This window comes from Esox lucius, chromosome 11 (genome assembly GCF_011004845.1).
Source record: "Esox lucius isolate fEsoLuc1 chromosome 11, fEsoLuc1.pri, whole genome shotgun sequence".
NCBI classification, from domain to species: Eukaryota; Metazoa; Chordata; class Actinopteri; order Esociformes; family Esocidae; genus Esox; species Esox lucius.
Window position 1 is genome coordinate 12,591,075 of NC_047579.1, and position 22,509 is coordinate 12,613,583.

A 22,509-nucleotide genomic window follows, 5' to 3' on the forward strand; every position below is an offset into this window, starting at 1 on the left:
CATGCAATTATGGTCATTAATAGATGTTTTTGATTTTCCATTTACTGACGCTACAAAAGGGGTCTACCCCCAACACCCCTTGTCCTATAATATCTAGTATACAGTAACATGTGTCTGTCCTTCAGTTGTATAGACTGTCTACTGATCATTAGGTCTGTTATAGTCATGTTGATAGTCTGTGTGTCTGTCCTTCAGTTGTATAGACTGTCTACTGATCATTAGGTCTGTTATAGTCATGTTGATATTCTGTGTGTCTGTCCTTCAGTTGTATAGACTGTCTACTGATCATTAGGACTGTTATAGTCATGTTGATATTCTGTGTGTCTGTCCTTCAGTGGTATAGACTGTCTACTGATCATTAGGTATTTTATAGTCATGTTGATATTCTGTGTGTCTGTCCTTCAGTGGTATAGACTGTCTACTGATCATTAGGTCTTTTATAGTCATGTTGATATTCTGTGTGTTGTCTCTGGGTTGTTTATGAGACAGTGAACTAGAGAGAACAGGGCACCAGCCTTCTATCAGGGAGGCTCTGGTCTGTACTAGCAGTTGTTGCTTCATTCCTATAAAATGTGATGAAGTGTATTTCCATTGTGTAACTTCAAATAGATTATTTGCATAGGATATTGAACAGAACATTTACTTGGCTGTGGAAAAAGGTAGTGATACTTCATACCATCTCTGTCTGTTAGATGTTTTAACAGTCTAATGGCTGTGTTTTCATAGATGTAACAGCCTTCTCAGGTTTTCTCTTGTATCTGCCTGTTTTAATACCCTGTGTCTCTGTCTAGTCAGTCACACATTCCCACAGTAGTGAAGCTCCATACAGTCTCATTCTGATAGATGTTAGCAGCACCAACAGACCCTGGATCAGGTGTCTGAGGTCCATGATGATTATGGTGGAAAGAGTAGAGAATCTAGACCAGCTGACAGGGATCATAAACATATTCATCACTTACATTAGAGAATCAAGACCAGCTGTCAGGGATCATAAACAGATTCATCACTAACATTAGAGAATCTAAACCAGCTGACCGGGATAATAAACAGATTCATCACTAACATTAGAGAATCTAGACCAGCTGACCGGGATAATAAACAGATTCATCACTAACATTTGACTCTGATACCACACACATCTTTCCACAGTCATGAAGCTTTATCAGTAGGCCAGGACCACACTACAACATAGTAGGACATTGTTCTTCAATCATGGTTCTGGGGACACAGAGTCACTGGTTTTATAGACTTATTTATAGCCCCATAAGTAAAAACTTTTATTTACAGACTGTGTATGTTTAACAAATGTAATGAGATGAAATGTCTGTTAGCTCCACCTCCTGGTGACTGAGGTAATAAAGGTGTGGAGGAGTGTCCATGTAACAGATGAAAACAAATGTAAAGTCTGTACAGGATCCATGTTGATCTGAAGGAGCAGCACATTTTCATTTAATCTTCAAACTGGAAAAGATGGAGGTTATTATATAAGTCATTATCATTTATTTTTTTTGATTGTTCAAGGTAATGTGTCATTATTAACTGGATCAGTTCCTGTTTGTTAGTGTTGTGTATTTGTTTGTTCAAGGTAATGTGTCATTATTAACAGGATCAGTCCCAGTTTGTTGCTGATGTGTATTTGTTTGTTCAAGGTAATGTGTCATTATTAACAGGATCAGTTCCTGTTTGTTATTGCTGTGTCTTTTTTTGTTTGTGTCGGATCCAGATAGTTTGTCTCTGTAATCTTTACAGTTTAAGTCTTGATCATGGAAATGTTTTTTTCTGTTTACAGGTTTAAAGAGAGGGAAGAGGAATGGACTAATCCTCCAAAATGTATTTATCTGGGGAGAAACAGAAGGGCACTGCCTCTAAAACGAGTCTCGCTGGGGAGAGAGGTGAAGAGAGCCCTGACTCTAAAATGAGTCTCTTTGGTAAACATGAAACCAAAGCTAAAAGGTCAGATTATAATTTCAAGAATTTTATAATAATAATAATAATGTTCAGATATTAACACTATAATAATACTTTTTTGATATGAAAATGATTAACACTATAACAATATTGTGAGGTTATTATAATAACATTGTAATATTAATGTTATGATATCCTGCAGTGGGCTAATTGACACATAGTGCTTTTCTCTACCCTGGGGTGAGTATGTAAAAAGCTCAGTGGGTCATCAGTCTCCTCTATTGATGCCCAGTATAAACTATTGACCCACTGAGCTTTTCTGAATATGGTTCAGTTACATCAATCTGTGTTACAATTTTTTTCAGATGCTTTGGTACTATTCAGTGTTGGTACTATTAAGTATGTGGTAATAATTCACAACTCCTAGTACAAAAAACACAAACTCAACAGATAATCTTAAAAAACATTTTTACTTTGCTTGATTGATATACTGTATGTATTTTAAGTTGTTTTGTTCTGCTATGTTCAGATGGAAATGTAAAGAATCACCTCCCTGAGGCAATAGATTAGTATGTAACCTCTATGGGATTCAGACCCAGAACCTTGGTATTGGTAGTGTGAGCCACAAAAGACAACTGCATTGTTTATGTACAATACTGTCAAAAGGACAGGATTGCTGTCATTATATAGTAGTAACCACAACTGGTACATCTTTGTAGATAATGCAGGCTACTATTGGGGCCAGTAATCAATAGTGTCGGCACAATATCATCTGCCAATGAACAACTGTCCATGTGCCTGGACAACATGGTGGAAACATATTACTGTGTGTAGTCATTTTGAAGCATGTGCCTTACATTATTTGGTCTTGGACTAACTGATGACATGAACTTGAACTTTGAATGCCCAAAAATGATGAATCCCAATTGGTGTTTTAGTCAAAGCCAACCCAAGCTGTAATACGGTGGCCTGGGAATATGTGCAAGTGTGAGTCAATTGTTTCCTGACACACCTGGGGACACACACCTGGGTACACCCACCCACACACAACACACACATTTTACGAATTAATACATTTCAAATACATTTTTGCCAGACCGTGTAAGCGAAGCCGGCCTAGGAAAGCAAATATCTCTGACTGACCTACCGAGTTAAATAGCGTAGTGGTTAGAGAAGTGGACCTGTAAACTATAAGTTTTGCGATCGAATCTCCTCAGTCAAAATAAAGTATGCATTTAAATTTATTCTGGATAGACAAAAACTTCTCCTACTATAACCTTCAGTATCTGCAGTATAATAAGCCTAAAATCAAACTCTTTACGGTTATATTGCGAATGTTTCTTGTAGATTTGCATGCTTTTTGGGTCAGGATCCGTGCATGCTTTTTGGGTCAGGATAGACAGAAACTTAGCTGGCTACTACATTCAATAGCTACATTATAGTAAGCATAAACAAAAAATGTTTACAGTTACATTGCGACTGTTTCTTGTGGATTTCCAAAGGTACCCATTTGTGCATGAATTTGGGGGTAATAATATAGGCTTTATCAAAACCCCTTGGGCAGTAAAAGAGTTGGGATTTCCACAATTCTCTCGTCTTTTCACTTGACAAGAAAGTCAGTTATCGTCACCTATAGTTATTGTATCAATGTCATTCACAAATGAAAGAAAAACTAATGTTTTTGTGGCATGAAATGAAATAGCATTGGCAGGGAAAAGTTCATCTTCAGTCTCGCTAGCAGTTGCTCAACTCTTATGACTATTCCTAGGAAGATAATAGATACTGGTAAGCCTATTACTGGATAATAAGCTGTTAAACTTAATAAGAAACTTTACTCAGTTTAACACAATGCTTAATGACATCTAGCAACATATTACTGGCTACTAAGCTTTAAAAACGGCCAGTGGCAAAGGTCATACAGTTCATAGATACTATTTGTGGTGGAGGTAAACTTAAGAAATGTTACTCATTTTAACAAAATGGTTAATGGTGTCAAAAAATATTCAAACCCGACATGATGTTAATGCATGACAGAATTATGTAATGTCAAGAGGCTATACCGACACTTGGCAGAAGTATAGCTTGTTGGCGTAGTGGTTAAAGACACATCCTTTCACATGGGTGATCCGGGTTAGAATCTCAGGAGAGTGACAACGATCGATGCTTTTTATTTCGGGCCGGCTGAAATAGGCTTGGCTGGTTTCGTGTTCTGTAAAACATTTCTAACACCAGTGATGGGCAAAGATCAAAATGTATCCTAAAATAGGATACCAAATATCTCAATTTTAAGTGTATAAAAAACTGCAAAATACAGCAGCCACACCATATACCGTATCAAAATAAAGTACTGTATTTTTGTATTTTAAAAATACAAGGGAGTATGAAATCACTTCGCAAATCTTCCATCTTTTGGATCTATACTTTCACTAGTACACTGACTCAGTTGATTCCATCTTGACCATCTTCTTCCGCTTATCCGGGGCCGGGTCGCGGGGGCAGCAGTCTAAGCAGGGATGCCCAGACTTCCCTCTCCCCAGACACTTCCTCTAGCTCTTCCGGGGGGACACCGAGGCGTTCCCAGGCCAGCCGGGAGACATAGTCCCTCCAGCGTGTCCTAGGTCTTCCCCGGGGTCTCCTCCCGGTGGGACGGGACCAGAACACCTTCCCAGGAAGGCGTTCCGGAGGCATCCGAAAAAGATGCCCAAGCCACCTCAGCTGACCCCTCTCGATGTGGAGGAGCAGTGGCTCTACTCTGAGCTCCTCCCGGGTGACCGAGCTTCTCACCCTATCTCTAAGGGATCGCCCAGCCACCCTGCGGAGAAAACTCATTTCGGCCGCCTGTATCCGGGATCTTGTCCTTTCGGTCATGACCCAAAGCTCATGACCATAGGTGAGAGTAGGAACGTAGATTGACTGGTAAATCGAGAGCTTCGCCTTGTGGCTCAGCTCTTTCTTCACCACGACAGACCGATACATCGACTGCATTACTGCAGAAGCTGCACCGATCCGTCTGTCAATCTCCCGTTCCATCCTTCCCTCACTCGTGAACAAGACCCCTAGATACTTAAACTCCTCCACTTGAGGCAGGCACTCTCCACCAACCTGAAGTGGGCAAGCCACCCTTTTCCGACTGAAGACCATGGCCTCGGATTTGGAGGTACTGATTTTCATCCCCACCGCTTCACACTCGGCTGCAAACCGTCCCAGTGCATGCTGAAGGTCCTGGTTAGAAGGGGCCAACACGACAACATCATCTGCAAAGAGCAGAGACGAAATCGTGTGGTCCCCAAACCTGACACCCTCCGGCCCCTGGCTGCGCCTAGAAATTCTGTCCATAAAAATTACAAACAGAACCAGTGACAAAGGGCAGCCCTGCCGGAGTCCAACATGCACTGGGAACAAGTCTGACTTACTGCCGGCAATGCGGACCAAGCTCCTGCTTCGGTTGTATAGGGACCTGACAGCCCTTAGCAAAGGACCCAGGACCCCATATTCCCCAAGCACCCTCCACAAGATGCCGCGAGGGACACAGTCGAATGCCTTCTCCAAATCCACAAAACACATGTGGATTGGTTGGGCAAACTCCCATGAACCCTCCAACACCCCGTAGAGGGTATAGAGCTGGTCCAGTGTTCCACGGCCCGGACGAAAACCACACTGTTCCTCCTGAATCCGAGGTTCTACTATCGGCCGTATTCTCCTCTCCAGAACCCTGGCATAGACTTTCCCGGGGAGGCTGAGAAGTGTGATCCCCCTATAGTTGGAACACACCCTCCGGTCCCCCTTCTTAAAAAGAGGGACCACCACCCCGGTCTGCCATCCCAGAGGCACTGTCCCCGACCGCCACGCGATGTTGCACAGGCGTGTCAACCAAGACAGCCCCACAACATCCAGAGACTTGAGGTACTCAGGGCGGATCTCATCCACCCCCGGTGCCTTGCCACCGAGGAGTTTCTTGACCACCTCTGTGACTTCAGCCCGGGTGATGGACGAGTCCACCACTGAGCCCTCATCCTCTGCTTCCTCAATGGAAGACATGTCAGCGGGATTGAGGAGATCCTCGAAGTACTCCTTCCACCGCCCGACGACATCCTCAGTTGAGGTCAACAGCTGCCCACCTCTACTGTAAACAGCGTTGGTAGGGCACTGTTTCCCTCTCCTGAGGCGCCGGATGGTTTGCCAGAATCTCTTCGAGGCCAGCCGATAGTCCTTCTCCATGGCCTCACCGAACTCCTCCAAGGCCCGAGTTTTTGCCTCCACAACCACCCGGGCTGCAGCCCGCTTGGCCTGTCGGTACGCGTCAGCTGCCTCAGGAGTCCCACAAGCCAACCAGGCCTGATAGGACTCCTTCTTCAGCTTGACGGCATCCCTTACTTCCGGTGTCCACCACCGGGTTCGGGGATTGCCGCCTCGACAGGCACCGGAGACCTTACGGCCACAGCTCCGAGCGGCCGCTTCGACAATGGCGGTGGAGAACATGGTCCACTCGGACTCAATATCTCCAACCTCCCTCGGGATCCAGTCGAAGCTCTGCCGGAGGTGGGAGTTAAAGATCTCTCTGACAGGAGACTCGGCCAGACGTTCCCAGCAGACCCTTACAGTACGCTTGGGCCTGCCGAGTCTGTCCAGCTTCCTCCCCCGCCATCGGATCCAACTCACCACCAGGTGGTGATCAGTTGACAGCTCCGCCCCTCTCTTCACCCGAGTGTCCAAGACATACGGCCGCAGGTCAGATGAGACGACAACAAAGTCGATCGTCGACCTGCGGCCTAGGGTGTCCTGGTGCCACGTGCACTGATGGACACCCTTATGCTTGAACATGGTGTTCGTTATGGACAAACTGTGACTAGCACAGAAGTCCAATAACTGAACACCACTCGGGTTCAGGTCAGGGGGGCCGTTCCTCCCAATCACGCCCCTCCAGGTGTCACTGTCGTTGCCCACGTGGGCGTTGAAGTCCCCCAGTAGAACAATAGAGTCCCCAGTCGGAGCACTTTCCAGCACCCCTCCCAGAGACTCCAAGAAGGTCGGGTACTCTGCACTGCCGTTCGGCCCGTAGGCACAAACAACAGTGAGAGACCTATCCCCGACCCGTAGGCGCAGGGAAACGACCCTCTCGTTCACCGTGGTAAACTCCAACACATGGCGGCAGAGCTGGGGAGCTATGAGCAAACCCACACCAGCCCGCCGCCTCTCACCATGGGCAACTCCAGAGTGGTGAAGAGTCCATCCTCTCTCAAGGAGTGTGGTTCCAGAGCCCAAGCCGTGCATAGAGGTGATCCCGACTACCTCTAATCGGAATCTCTCAACCTCACGCACTAACTCAGGCTCCTTCCCCGCCAGCGAGGTGACATTCCACGTCCCTAGAGCCAGTTTCCGTGTCCAGTGATCGGGTTGTCTAGGCCCCTGCCTTCGACTGCCGCCCGATCCTCTTTGCACCGGCCCCTTATGGTCCCTCCTGTGGGTGGTGAGCCCACGGGAGGGCGGCCCCACGTCACCCGTTCGGGCTGAGCCCGGCCGGGCCCCATGGGGGAAGGCCCGGCCACCAGGCGCTCGCATTCGAGCCCCAACCCCGGGCCTGGCTCCGGGGTGGGGCCCCGGCTGCGCCATACCGGGCGACGTCACGGTACTCAAAATTGTATTCTTCATTAAGGGGTTTTGAACCACTCTTAGTCTGACCCGTCGCCTAAGACCTGTTTGCCTTGGGAGACCCTACCAGGGGCATATAGCCCCAGACAACATAGCTCCTAGGGTCACTCGGGTACTCAAACCCCTCCACCACGTTAAGGTGGCAGTTCTTGGAGGGGTTGATTCCATCTATCAGTCTATTTGATCTATCCCTTCACCAGTACACTGACTCAATTGATTCCATCTATCAGTCTAAATGCCACACTTTTCAAAAAGTGTGGCATTTAGACAACGTCGATGGGGCTGGTTGTTCAAGTTCAAAAGGTTAATTTGTCATTTGCAATAACAAGTTATGGCAATGCTTGATTTTCCTACTCCCAAAGTGCAGTTAAAAGTTAAAAAAGTTACAGTAAGAATAATATAAAAATAGGATAATAATAACACTATACAAAAAACACACATCAATAATAATAACTATACAACTGTACAACCGTAGTGCAATATAAAAGTGACAGGTGTGCATTCTATGATTGGCAGATGAGCATGATATAAAGTGACAGGTGTATATGATATAAAGTGACAGGTGTACATGATATAAAGTGACAGGTGTACATGATATAAAGTGACAGGTGTACATGATATAAAGTGACAGGTGTGCATGATATAAAGTGACAGGTGTATATGATATAAAGTGACAGGTGTACATGATATAAAGTGACAGGTGTACATGATATAAAGTGACAGGTGTACATGATATAAAGTGACAGGTGTGCATGATATAAAGTGACAGGTGTGCATGATATAAAGTGACAGGTGTACATGATATAAAGTGAAAGGTGTACATGATATAAAGTGACAGGTGTACATGATATAAAGTGACAGGTGTGCATGATATAAAGTGACAGGTGTGCATGATATAAAGTGACAGGTGTACATGATATAAAGTGAAAGGTGTACATGATATAAAGTGACAGGTGTACATGATATAAAGTGACAGGTGTACATGATATAAAGTGACTGGTGTACATGATATACAGTGACAGGTGTACATGGGACTATAGATGGAAGAGAGGAGGGGTCCCTGAGTTGAGCAGCCTTACAGCCTGAGGAAAGAAACTGTCCCGTAGCCTGTTAGTTTTGGACTGAATACTCCTGTACCTTGGTTGACGTGCTGTACTCTGCTTGCTGTTACCTACCTGGCTACCTGCCAAACTTTTTTGAATTTACTCTATATAAACTAATTGGTCAAAATTCTATTTTTAGAGTTTTACCAACACAATATTTATCTGTTGACCTCTTACCCAACTTTACTACACCGGGACTCTTTTTGGACATATTTAACATAACTACTTACCCCTGAGCACCCGAGGCTAAGTATCATTACAATGCCTTTTCACTGTAATTGTTGCAGCAACAACACGGAGGAGAATGTTCGTCTTGAGTTAAACATAGCAGAGTTAGAGGCTCAGCTTCTGACGCAAATGTCAGGCAAGGATTATGTGTAGAAATAGAAAAATCTGCGTCTGTGCCACCAGGTAGAAACAATAGTTTTGTTAGCCCCTGGCACAGCTCCTGCAGCCGGGCAATAACTTTCTCTTGGTCACTGGGAAGAAATGCTGTCGACCAGTTAAACCTGAATCGTTGCTAAATCCAACTGAGACTTTGAACAGGTTTTCCCCACTGGAGTCGGAGTCAAGGCCTGAGCCGTCTTTGGAGGGGAATGATCGGCAGGCATGTTCTACCGGTGGCCTTGAAAAACTAAAAACCTTAGTCATCGGCGATTCCATTACACGCAGTATTAGACTAAAGAATCAGCCGGCGATCGTACATTGTTTACCGGGGGGCAGAGCCACCGACATAGCCACAAATCTGGGGTTGGTGCTAGCGAAGTCTAAAACTGGCAAGTATAGAGAGTACAGAGATATTGTTATTCACATTGGCACCAACAACGTTAGGATGAAACAGTCAGAGGTTACGAAGCAGAACATAGCATCAGCGTGTGAACTAGCTAGAAAGATGTGTCGGCATCGAGTAATTGTCTCTGGCCCCCTCCCAGCTAGGGGTGGTGACGAGCTCTACAGCAGACTTGCACAACTCAATCGCTGGCTGAAAACGGAGTTCTGCCCATCGCAGGAGGTAGAATTCGTAGATAACTGGCCTTCTTTTTCAATCAATCAATCAAAATGTATTTATAAAGCGCTTTTTACAACAGCAGTTGTCACAAAGTGCTTTACAGAGACACCCGGCCTTAAACCCCAAGGAGCAAACAACAGTAGTGTTGAATTTCAGTGGCTAGGAAAAACTCCCTAAGAAGGTCGAATTTTAGGAAGAAACCTAGAGAAGACCCAGGCTCAGAGGGGTGACCAGTCCTCTTCTGGCTGTGCCTGGTGAGATATTAAGAGTCCAATCTGGGACTCTCCCAGAAATAGGGCCAGACCTGATCTGCTGAGGAGCGACGGACTCCATCCTAGCTGGAGTGGTGCTCTTCTTTTATCTAGGAACATTGACAGGAGTCTCACTCCTATAGCTTTAACATGAGATAGGGTGCAGGTCAGGCTGCTAGCCAGCCTGCTAACATAGTGGAGTCTGTCAACAGCATAGCCAGAGTCTACGTATTGCCACTGTGACTCGTTCCAAGCTGAAAAAAGTTAAAGGTAGTGCTAACAAAAACAACCTTATTAAGATAAAGCCTTCCTCCACCTCGGTCAAAAATAAAAATTATTGTATCACTTCACATCTCAAAATGGGACTCCTAAATATTAGATCCCTTGCTCCAAAGGCAGTTGCAGTAAATGAATTAATCTCTGATCATAAACTAGATGCTATTGGTTTATGTGAAACGTGGCTAAAGCCTAATGAATTCACTGCCTTAAATGAGGCCTCTCCTCCTGGTTATACTAGTGATCATATCCCTCGTGCGTCCCGAAAAGGAGGGGGTGTTGCTAATATTTATGACAGTAAATATAAACTTACTCTCAAACATATCACTGAGTTTCATTCTTTCGAAGTTTTACTCATGAAAGTTAACCAGGCCGATAAATCATTTTACATAGCTACTATTTATAGGCCCCCCGGGCCATACACATTGTTCCTCAATGAGTTTCCAGAATTATTGTCTAACCTTGTAGTCATCAAATTTTTGGCGATTTCAATATTAATATGGAAAACTCCAATGATCCTCTTCAAAAAGCCTTTGAAGCCATAATTGACTCAATGGGTTTCATCCAACATGTCTCAGGTCCAACACATTGCCACAATCATACCTTAGATTTAGTCCTGTCACGAGAAATAGATATTGTAGATCTAATAATTTCCCCCCAAAATCCTGGATTATCGGATCACTGTCTTATTACATTTACCATTAAAACAAGAAATCCACTTGCCCCCCAAACAATGAGTTTCAAAAGCCGTACTATAAATTCTCGGACTACAAATAAATTCCTTGATATTCTTACAAGTTCGCTCATTAACGACAGAGTAAATAAATCTGTAAACGATCAAATCGAGGATCTAAACTCAATACTGCGAAATACATTAGTCACAGTTGCACCACTAAAGACTAAAGAAATACGCAACAAGAAACTTGCTCACTGGTACACAGACAATACTAGAGCACTTAAGCAAGCCTCCAGAAAATTGGAGTGAAAGTGGCGCTCCACCAAGTTGGAAGTATTCAGACTAGCCTGGATAGACAGTACAGTACAATACCGAAAATCACTCACTCAGCTTATTTCTCCAACCTGATTGAGGTGAACAAAAACAATCCAAAATTTCTCTTTGATACAGTTGCAAAGTTAACAAAAAAGAAAAGCTTAGCAAGCGAAGTGGGTCTTCACTTTAGTTGTAATGAATACATAAACTACTTTGATGAAAAGATCGTCACCATTAGAAAACAAATAACTGACTCCTTAAATAGTTATGGTCCTCAAAATCTCAGTTGTCCAAAAAATTTCCTGAACCTCCCTGACCAGGTGTCAATGGGGACACTTGAATTTTTTGATACCGTATCGCTCGACACATTTACAAAATTTGTAATGAGGTCTAAACCCACAAACTGTCAGCTAGAAAATTACTTAAGGAGCTATTTCCTGTGCTAGGTCAGCCAATGCTGAACATAATAAATTGCTCCCTTTCCTCCGGATGCGTACCAAACTCACAAGAAATAGCTGAAATGAAGCCTCTTCTAAAAAAATCTAATCTGGATCCCGACATATTAAACAATCATAGGCCAATATCGAACCTCCCGTTCTTCTCAAAAATCTTAGAAAAATTTATTTCCCAACAACTGAATGCCTTCCTAAAGACAAATAACATTTATGAAATACTCCATTCCGGTTTCAGATCCCATCATAGTACTGAGACTGCACTCGTGAAGGTAACAAATTACCTTCTAATGGCCTCAGACAAAGGTTCCGCATCCGTTCTGTTGCTTCTTGATCTTAGTGCTGCTTTTGATACTATTGATCACTCCGTTCTCTTTGAGGGACTGGAAACCCATATTGGGCTACGTGTATGTTCTAGCCTGGTTTAAATCTTATTTATCTGAAAGATATTAGTTTGTTAGTGTAGATTGCATATCCTCTGACAAGTCAAAGGTATGCTTTGTTGTTCCTCAAGGCTTGGTTCTGGGCCCATTATTGTTCTGACTATATATGCTCCCCCTGGGCGATGTAATCCGAAATCACAACGTAAACTTTCACTGTTATGCTGATGACACACAGTTATATATTTCAATGAAGCATGGAGAAGCCCCTAAATTAGCTATTTTGGAAGCATGCGTTTCAGATATTAGGAAGTTAATGACAGAGAATTTCTTGCTCTTAAACTCAAATAAAACAGAAATGCTCCTTTTAGGACCCAAAAAACAAAGAGCGTTGTTAGCAGATCTCACTGTGAACCTCGACGGCTGCATGGTCGTATCCAAAAAAAACTGTAAAAAACCTTGGCGTTACCCTTGACCCTGACCTCACCTTTGAAGAACATATAAAATATGTCTCAAAAGTTGCTTATTTTCATCTTCGAAACATTGCAAAAATTAGAAACTTTCTATCAAAAACTGATGCAGAAAAATTCATCCATGCTTTCGTTACTTCTAGATTAGATTACTGCAATGCTCTTCTCTCTGGTTATCCAGACAAATTAATAAATAAACTTCAATTAGTGCTGCACACGGCTGCTAGAATCCTAACTAGAACAAAAATTTCTTCACACATTACTCCTGTCCTGGCGTCCTTACATTGGCTGCCTGTTAGGGTTAGGGCTGATTTTAAGGTTTTACTCTTAACCTATAAATCAATACATGGACTTGCTCCTACTTACCTTGCTGAAATGATCCAGCCATACATACCTACACGTGACCTTAGATCGCAAGATGCAGGCCTTTTAATTGTACCTAGAATTTCTAAACAAACAGTTGGCGGCAGGGCCTTTTCTCATAGAGCTCCACTCCTGTGGAATGATCTGCCAATTAAGGTTAGAGATGCAAACTCAGTGCAAACTTTCAAGTGTCTACTAAAAACCCATCTCTACAGCACGGTTGCTGTCTTGCCAGGTGGGCTCTCGTCGCCACTGGGATGCCCTCCCTCCAATGCCTTTCGGGGGAAGAGTCACTGGCTTGTTGTTGACTCTCTGTTGCGCACTTGTGCAATTGGGCTGTACGCTGCTAGCAATACTCGGCCCTCATTCAGGGGGGTTGCGGTTGGTGGGTGTCCCTTTGGTTGATGCCTGGCAATGTGGTTGGATTTATTTCCTGCCTGTTGAGCCCTGTCCGGGGCCTCCCCCGGGTAGGGCCACAGTGTCACCGGACCCCCCCGTCTCAGTTTCCAAGGTGTTACGCTGCTATATTATTGTGCTGGGGGATATGAGGGATGTACTACTAACTTTTCTCAGTCTCCTCCAGTTTTAAATTTTTGGAGGAGATGAGGTCCTGGTCCACACATGCGGATTACCTGGTTTGGGGGGCCCGTTGCTGTCCCTGTCCTTGTCCACCTGGTCATACTTCTGACCTAGTCTAAAATCAAATTGACTCTGGATTTTGCCCAGAGAAATTTACTTTAATATTCCAATTGGACTCTTAATATCTCACCAGGCACAGCCAGAAGAGGACTGGTCACCCCTCTGAGCCTGGGTCCTCTCTAGGTTTCTTCCTAAAATTCGACCTTCTTAGGGAGTTTTTCCTCGCCACTGAAATTCAACACTACTGTTGTTTGTTCCTTGGGGTTTAAGGCCGGGTGTCTCTGTAAAGCACTTTGTGACAACTGCTGTTGTAAAAAGGGCTTCATAAATAAATTTGATTGATAAGTTTGATTGATACCTGACGGCAGCTTGGTAAACAGTGCGTGGCATGGGTGGCTGGGATCTGGAATGATCCATTTGCTCCTCCTCCTGCACCTCTCTGTGCAGAGATCCTGCAGGGATGGCAGGTCAGAACTTGGGATGTGCTCTGCGGTTTTATTCACCCTCTGAAGGGCTTTGCAGTCGAGGGCAGTGCAGCTGCCATACCAGGCGGTGACACACCCGGACAGGATACTCTTGATAGTGCATCTGTAGAAGTTGGAGAGTATCCTGGAATCCATGCCAAATCTCCTTATTCGGCGTAAGAAGAGCTGTTTCCTGGCCTCCTTCACCACAACATTAAGAGTGATGAGACCAGGTCAAGTCATCACTGATGTTGACACCAAGGAACCGGATGTTGTGAACTCTCTCTACTGCAGACCCATTGATGTGTATGGGGGTGTGGTCTCCCCGCCGCTGCTTCCTGTAGTCAACAATAATCTCCTTCGTTTTGCTGGTAGGTTGTTTTCCTGACACCATAAAGTCAGTGACCTTCCTTCGTCGCTATAGGCTGACTTGTCGTTGTCAGAGATCAGGCCTATGATGGTGGTGTCGTCAGCAAACTTAACGATGGTGTTGGAGACGTGGGTTGCCAGGCAGTCGTGGGTGAAGAGAGAGTACATGAGCGGGCTCAACACACAGCCCTGGAGGGAGCCAGTACTGAGAGTCAGTGAGGAGGAGGTGGTGTTGCCCATCTGCACCACCTGGGTTCTGCCCGTCAGGAAGTTCAGGATCCATCTGCACATAGAGGTGTTGAGACCCAGGTCCCTGAGCTTCACCGCCAGCTTGTGGGGCACAATGGTGTTGAAGGCTGAGTTGTAGTCAATGAACAGCATTCTCACAGGTGTGTTCCTCATGTCCAGATGAGAGAGTGGAGTGTCAGAATAATGGCATCCTCTGTAGATCTGTTATGTCTGTAGGCAAACTGCAGCGAGTCAAGTGTTACAGGCATGGAGTCTGTGATGTGTGTTTTAACAAGCCTCTCAAAGCACTTCATGATGATTGGTGTGAGTGCTACAGGGCAGTAGTCATTCATGCAGAGGACTTTTTGCTTAGACTTTTTGAAGCAGGTGGGGACCACTGACTGACATAGCGATAGGTTGAAGATATCAGTAAAGACATCAGCCAGTTTGTCTGCACAGACCTTGAGAACACGGCCTGAGATGTTGTCTGGTCCAGGAGCCTTTCGGGGGTTAATCCTTTTTAGGGCTTTACAGACGTCTGACCTGGTCATTTGGAAAGGGCAGACGTCCTGGTCCATTTGAGTATCCATACCAGGGATGATGTTCTCAAGGCGAGCATAGAAAGAGCAGAATGAGGAGCGGCCACTGGGCTGGCCAACACTCCAACCGTTGATGGTCCTCCTCCTCAGAAACAGAATCTGGCCATCCCAGGAGTTCCTCTACCGTCCTCCTCTGCTGCCTCCATTGCTTTGGGTCATTCTGTCATGATCCCTGGAGATGGAGGAAAGCACAGGGTTTAAGGAGTTTTTAATGAAAACAAAACCAGAGTGCCGTGCACTACAAAACATAACAAGGATACTGGCCCATGAAATGTGACATGAACAACAATGACCGACCAGGAAAATGGCTGAACTAATTTCACAGACTAACCAGGAGAACAGAATCAGGTGGGGGCTAAACACAAGTGAAAGAAATAAACTGATTAACTGAAACAAGAACAGAAAAGACCAAAAAAGGACATGACAAACCAAGGACACACAGAAAACACGGATCGGAACAGTCCCATCTGGCTGGGACCTTTACAGCCTTGTACTGAGAGTTTTAAAACACTGCACCATAGTAGTATCAAAGTGTCTGAAATAAACTGCAGGAAGAGGTTAACACTAAAATAACAATGTTATGTTTCCCCGTCCGAGGTCAGAGTTGACCATTGAAGTAATATTTGTATTGTGTGTTGTCTTTTTCTCCTGAAATTGAAAGATTTTCAGGTCATTGGCTGTTCGGGTTAAATAATCATGAATAGTGAATAAAATGAATGGCCTAAATTATTTTTGAAATGGAATACCATTCTAAGAATGAATGTTTTTCTCATCTCATGGTAGATGAGAGATATAATGTTGGTCTCTGATGTTTTTTAAGCCTAATCTATCAGGAGAGACCAGCGTCATCTGTACCCAGTTGTGTGTCCATGAAGAGTGACTGGTCTATGGAACCACCTATACAGTTCAAAGAGAGAGACTTTTCTACTGAACAAAGGTAGGAACTTGTACCCTGAGGTGACTATTCAAAATTGCTCAGTGGGTCATTAGTCCCCTCTATTGATGCCCAGTATTGACTATTTAACCACTGAGCATTTCTGAATAGGCTCTACATGGTCCAGTTAAATCACTGTGTTATATAGACCACTTGCAGGTTAATACTGTAAAAACAACGTTATGTTTCCCTGTCAGAGGGTAGAGTTGATAAGTGAAGTAATATTTGTGTTGTGTGTCGTCCTTTTCTCCTGAAATTGAAAACCTTTGACCAGGTCATTGGTTGTCCGGGTTAAATAATAATGAATTGTGATGAAAGTAAATGGCCTACTAAATTAATTTAAAAATAAAATACCATTCACAGAATGAATGTTTCCCATCTCAGAGTAGATAGGTGAGTTAATGTTGGTTTCTGTTTTGTTGAAGCCTAATCTATCAGGAGAGACCAGCCTCCTCTGTACCCAGCTGTGTGTCCATGAAGAGTGACAAGTCTATGGAACAACCTATAGGATTCAAGGAGGGAGACTTTTCTACTGAACAAAGGTAAGAACTTGTGGGTCATGATCAGTGAGTAAACAAAACTCTCTCTTATCTGGATACCTATTAGTTGATGTCATAAATATTTACTTTTTATGTCATTAAGTAGTAGCTCTCATCATAATGTACATAAAGACAATATAACTAATTTCTGAATTCATTCATTTAGATATTAGATTTTTTTTATGTATCACTTTTGTGAAACTTGATAACAGTATTATTCTACATTAACAAATTAGGTGTAATGAATTTGGTTTAAAAGGGCCATTTGAATGAAACTGAGACTTACTTTGACCAGTGTTTAGCTGTGCTTGTAGCTGTTGTCCTGTGAGATGCCTGTCACACAAGCGGTTGAGTCTCAGAAACTGGTCTTCTGATTCTGTTGTGGCTTTGTTAATGGGCATTTTCTCACCATTATGATACCAATATACCACTTCCTACAGTACAATTCTATCCATATAGTGCTTGAAAAGGTGTAGTAACACAGTCTGTCACAACACTGCTTTTATACAGACAGAGGGTTTATAATAATGGGGAACGGACACAAAAGAATTGTTCAAGGTCCTGGAGGGTGATTTATTAAGAAAAAGAGAAGGGTGATGAGAGCAGGTGAGAAATCCACAACTAAAACCCAACCGCTGTGACCTTGTCTCGTTCGTGTCCTCCTGGTGGTTTGGGAGGTAGAGGGTCGGTTAGTATCTTTAATGGCAGCATATCTCTGATTGTCTGTAATTATATGAATGTTTAGTAAAACCCATAATCTGATGCTTTTTGGATTAAACAAAGTTGGGCTTTTTGGATTAAACATTCAACAAAAAGCATTACAGGCAAAACCAAATCTTTACAATGTAGCATAGAACCCCCTATTATCGGCATAGTCAACAGCAGTTTTAAATATAGCTACATAATAAAAAAAAAACATTTATATGATGAATTACAACACATCAGAATATAAACAGAGTAAAGATTACACTTTCATATTTTTACATCTCTCATAGTGTTGTTTTTATTTTTCATAATACCTTTTCCTGTTTTATAAAACTTTTACTATGAAAGTCTACCCTTATAAATATGGAAAACATTTGGTCCTACTAAGGTACTTCCACTGATAACATGGATGAGTCTGAATTATGTAAATATATCATGCTGTTTGACTTAAAATATGATGGTCCTACCATTAATAACACCATGCTATAACATCATTTATACCATTGTATAGATATAGATCATGGAAATGGTTAACCTGCATTATACATTGTACCATGGTAATCAATAATTAAGATTAATAACAAAAAGTATGTTACCATATTTATGAAGATGCATTAAATGAATCTGGTACAATGCATTATATTAATAAACCCACAAAGGTCAAATATTTTGGTTTATGTTACTGATACATATTCAACATTATGGCCATTTGTTCATTTATATGTCACAAGCCCGTTTTGGGTTCCCTGTGTTATCAACCAGTAATGTCGGAAAACATGAAGTGCTGTATATTCTTATTAATTTACAAGAGGTGTTGGTCTTGTATCGGCCAGCAGAGGGAGACACTTACTCTAGTAGTTGATAAACCCGCTCTCGCTCTACTGTTGTTCTCACCAGCCTGTCTAGTAGTCAGTTAGTTGACAGAGAGCAAGACAACTAAACAAAGACTGAGGAACCAGATAAACATTATTTGAAACATTATAAAGAAGGTGAAGAATTCATAAAACATACGGTATGAAACATCAAGCTATGCAGACTGTATGTATGATATAATTGTTCTTTTGTGAGTGCGTTTTTATAGTTTAATTAAATTATAAATACATGTTAGCTTTGAAGCTAACGTCGGCTATCGGTATCACACACACACGGGGCAACAATGTACATGTAATCTGTTTATGTCAGAAATAATACATTTAAAAAATATCTATTCAGATTAGGAGATGACTACCATGGCCTTTTTTACAAATGGCTTTTAGTAACTTTGCGATTTAAAATTGTAGTGTGGCCTTGACAAATGACAGAGGTTATATTGAGATTATATTGAAAAAAGAACCAGAGAACCAGTTAAATTCTTCATAAATAACAATCTTCAAGCCCAGACTCCCTTCATCTTCTCACAATACTATATCCAGTTCGAGGTTTATGATGAACTTTGTGTGTTGTGGTTTTTGACTGTGAGTTAAATGGATTTAAGAGCCCACATATTTCTATTACAGAGACACAATAGTCAATGTTGGATTATTGTAGCATTTATTAATTGTTATTTGTAAAAACATTGTTACTCCTGATATTGGAAGCACAAAACTGTGTGTGAGTCTGTAAAACTCTGGAAGTGTAGATGTAATGTCATGTTTTGTCCACAGAGACCAACAGGAGAGATCAGAGTCAGAGATTCTCAGTGGTCAGTCGGTCCAGAGTCATCAAACAGACCTGTCCTCTATTTTCAGTGTATGTGGTCATGTTATGTACATTTGTTTTTGTATACCTCAAGTAAAGTTAATCTGTCAATCTTTCGTGTATTTGTTAATATTGTTCTGATAATTAAGTCACTTTCTTTCAGTTACTTGAAGAGAATATCATGATGTTTGTGAAGAAAGAGTTAAAGAGGTTTAAGACAATGCTGAGTTCAGATCTCCCAGGAGGATTTAATAGTCAGAGGGAGGATGAGGAAGGTGTGGACCCTGAAGATGAGAAGCAGGAGAGCAGTGCCAAAGAGGGGGCTCTGAAGATCACACTGCATGTCCTGAGGAAAATGAACCAGAAGGATCTTGCTGACACACTGGAGAAAAGTAAGAGTTGTCTGACTTTACTGTTGAATGTTCCAAATTATATTATAGACAACATATAACAACCTCTTCTGTGTTGAAGAACTTAACATAGAACAAAGTGAAGAGACAGATATATTACAATACTGTCATTTAAAGGAAAGTTCACATTCTCTGTTATTTGATAAAATACTGTAAGCATTTATAGAGACGTCATTGATATCATCTGGGTTATTTCTTTCAGATGAGCTTGCTGTGATTTGCCAACATGATCTCAAATCTAACCTGAAGAAGAAGTGTCAGTGCTTATTTGAGGGTATCGCTAAACAAGGGAACCGAAAACTTCTCAATAAGATCTACACAGAGCTCTACATCACAGAGGGTGGAAGTGGTGGAGTCAATAATGAACATGAGGTGAGACAGATTGAGACAACAAACAGGAAACAAGCAAGACAAGAGACAGCAATCAAATGTAATGACATCTTCAAACCCATACCTGGACAAGACAAACCTATCAGAACTGTGCTGACAAAGGGTGTTGCTGGAATTGGAAAAACAGTTTCTGTGCAGAAGTTCATTCTGGACTGGGCTCAAGGAAAAGCCAATCAGGATGTCCAATATATATTTCCCCTCCCCTTTAGGGAATTTAATTTAATAAAAGAGGATAAACTCAGTTTGATTAAACTCATCAATCATTTATCAGTTGAAACCAATAAAGCAACAATCACTAACTACAACAAATACAAAGTTGTGTTCATCTTTGATGGTCTGGATGAGTGCCGACTGCCCCTTGACTTCCAAAACAACAAGAGCTGTTGTGATGTGACAGAGTCAACCTCAGTGGATGTGCTGCTGACAAACCTCATCAAGGGAAATCTGCTTCCCTCTGCTCTCCTCTGGATAACTACCAGACCTGCAGCAGCCAATCAGATCCCTTCAGGGTGTGTTGACCTGGTGACAGAGGTGAGAGGGTTCAATGACCCACAGAAAGAGGAGTACTTCAGGAAGAGATTCAGTGATGAGGACCTGGCCAGCAGAATCATCTCCCACATAAAGACATCAAGGAGCCTCCACATCATGTGTCACATACCAGTCTTCTGTTGGATCGTTGCTACAATCCTTGAGTACATATTGACTACAGATGATAAAGTAGAGCTGCCCAAGACCATAACAGACATGTACTCACACTTCCTTGTGTTTCAGTCCAAACACAGGAATGTAAAGTATGAAGGGAAAAAAGAGACAGATACACACTGGAATAAAAAGAGCATTCTGACACTGGGAAAACTGGCTTTTCAACAGCTACAGAAAGGCAATCTGATTTTCTATGAAGAAGACCTGAAAGAGTGTGGCATTGATATCAATGAAGCATCAGTGTACTCAGGAGTCTGTACAGAGATCTTTAAAGAGGAATGTGGGCTGAACAAGGACAAGGTGTTCTGCTTTGTCCATCTGAGTATTCAGGAGTTTCTAGCCGCTGTCTATGTGTTTCTCTCATTCAAAAACAAAAATAAAATGAAAATGGGTCAAAAACAATCAAACTCCTTAACAACTAAGTTCAGGAAAATACCTGAAATTCTTTTTTACATGACTGCTGCGGATGAAGCCTTCCAGAGTAAGACTGGACACCTGGACCTTTTCCTTCGCTTCCTGCTGGGTCTCTCACTGGAGTCAAATCAGAAACATTTACGAGGTCTACTGACAAAGACCAGAAGCAGCTCACAGAGTCATGAAGAAACCATCCAGTACATCAAGGAGAAGATCAGGGAGAATCCCTCTTCAGAGAGGTGCATTAATCTGTTCCACTGTCTGAATGAACTGAATGAACATTCTCTAGTGGAGGAGATTCAAAGATACCTGAGATCAGGAAGTCTCTCCAGAGAAGAACTGTCACCTGCACAGTGGTCAGCTCTGGTCTTTGTGTTACTGACTTCAGAAGAGGAGATTGATGTGTTTGACCTGAAGAAATACTCCACATCAGAGGAAGGTCTTCTGGGGTTGCTGCCAGTGATCAAAACCTGCAGAACTGCTCTGTAAGTACAGTCATGCAAATTACAACCCCCCCCCCCCCAACACAAACCCTCTTTTTACATCTACAGTATATTTTCTGACATGACAGCACTGATGATTTTCTAAATAAGAGGCAGAGGCGTCGCTGAGATCCCAATACATTATTGGGCTTAGCCCTCCACCCACCCCGCCCCAGGCCTAACAACGCCACTGATAGGTTACATTCGTGTGTCATTTATATATAGTCAAGTGTCAGTTTTAACAGTACGCCCTTAAGTGAAGTTGACATGATAATGATGTAATATATAGAGGATATTCTAATGTTATTCTGAACTATTGTTCTGTTTGTGACATCATGATATTCTCTCTCCAGACTGTCAGGTTGTGGAATCACTGAGGAAGGCTGTGCTTCTCTGGTCTCAGCTCTGAAGTCAAACCCCTCACACCTGAAAGAACTGGATCTGAGCTACAATCAGCCAGGGGATTCAGGAGTGATTGAACTCTCTGCTTTGATGGAGGATCCACAATGTAGACTGGAGACTCTGAGGTGAGTAATAGTAGTTTATTTTTTCATTTAATATGACATAGTGATCATTAACATTATAATAATACAACAGGTCTAAAGGGTCTAAAAACAGCTGCTGTCGTCAATGGGTGATGTGATGGCAATTTCTAAAGTCAAAACGAATTACGAAATTGAGGTAAGACAGAGGAAAACTCAAATGCACAATAAACAGTTTATTCTTGCAAGGAGAGAATACACAGGTTACAATGTAACAATGAATAATCTCTAAATTATTACAGGAAATTCATCAGTATATAAGGAGGGAAAAAGGGGTGTGGTAAGATGCTGCTCATCTGTCCCATGTCATTCAAACACACACCCTTTGTTCTATCACATGTCCTGGGCTTGACACAAGGGACATGGTGTCTTCCCTCATGTGGTTAACTTGAGGGAAACTTAAAGCATCTAGACAACCTACAGATTTACGATTAAACCTATAATCTGCTGATACCAATCAAGAATGCCCCCTTAGACAAATACCAGATCCCCCTCTCCCACATTCCTCTACTTATCTAAACAATGGGACCTTTAATTGGTAAGAATACATCAGTTTAAGAAAT

The 22,509-nt window shown here is 42.6% G+C and overlaps 2 protein-coding genes across 3 annotated transcripts in view; both read left to right on the forward strand.

Annotated features, from left to right (window-relative positions):
• LOC117595278 (NLR family CARD domain-containing protein 3-like) overlaps window positions 1–22,509 on the forward strand; it is a 495,319-nt gene that overhangs the window by 77,282 nt on the left and 395,528 nt on the right. The gene's annotated exons all lie outside the window — the stretch shown is intronic.
• Window positions 1,795–21,411, forward strand: LOC117595280 (NLR family CARD domain-containing protein 3-like). Of its 2 annotated transcripts, XM_034295472.1 has the most exons (6): window positions 1,795–1,953; window positions 15,972–16,088; window positions 16,511–16,627; window positions 18,973–19,057; window positions 19,170–19,398; window positions 19,619–21,411. In XM_034295472.1, exons 1-6 carry the CDS (start codon window positions 1,829–1,831, stop codon window positions 21,409–21,411), a joined length of 2,466 nt encoding a protein of 821 aa, XP_034151363.1. In that variant the 5' UTR covers window positions 1,795–1,828. The 2 variants fall into 2 exon arrangements, with proteins under 2 accessions (XP_034151363.1, XP_034151364.1); XM_034295473.1 differs by lacking the exons at window positions 1,795–1,953; window positions 15,972–16,088; window positions 18,973–19,057 and having other exon boundaries at window positions 16,569–16,627.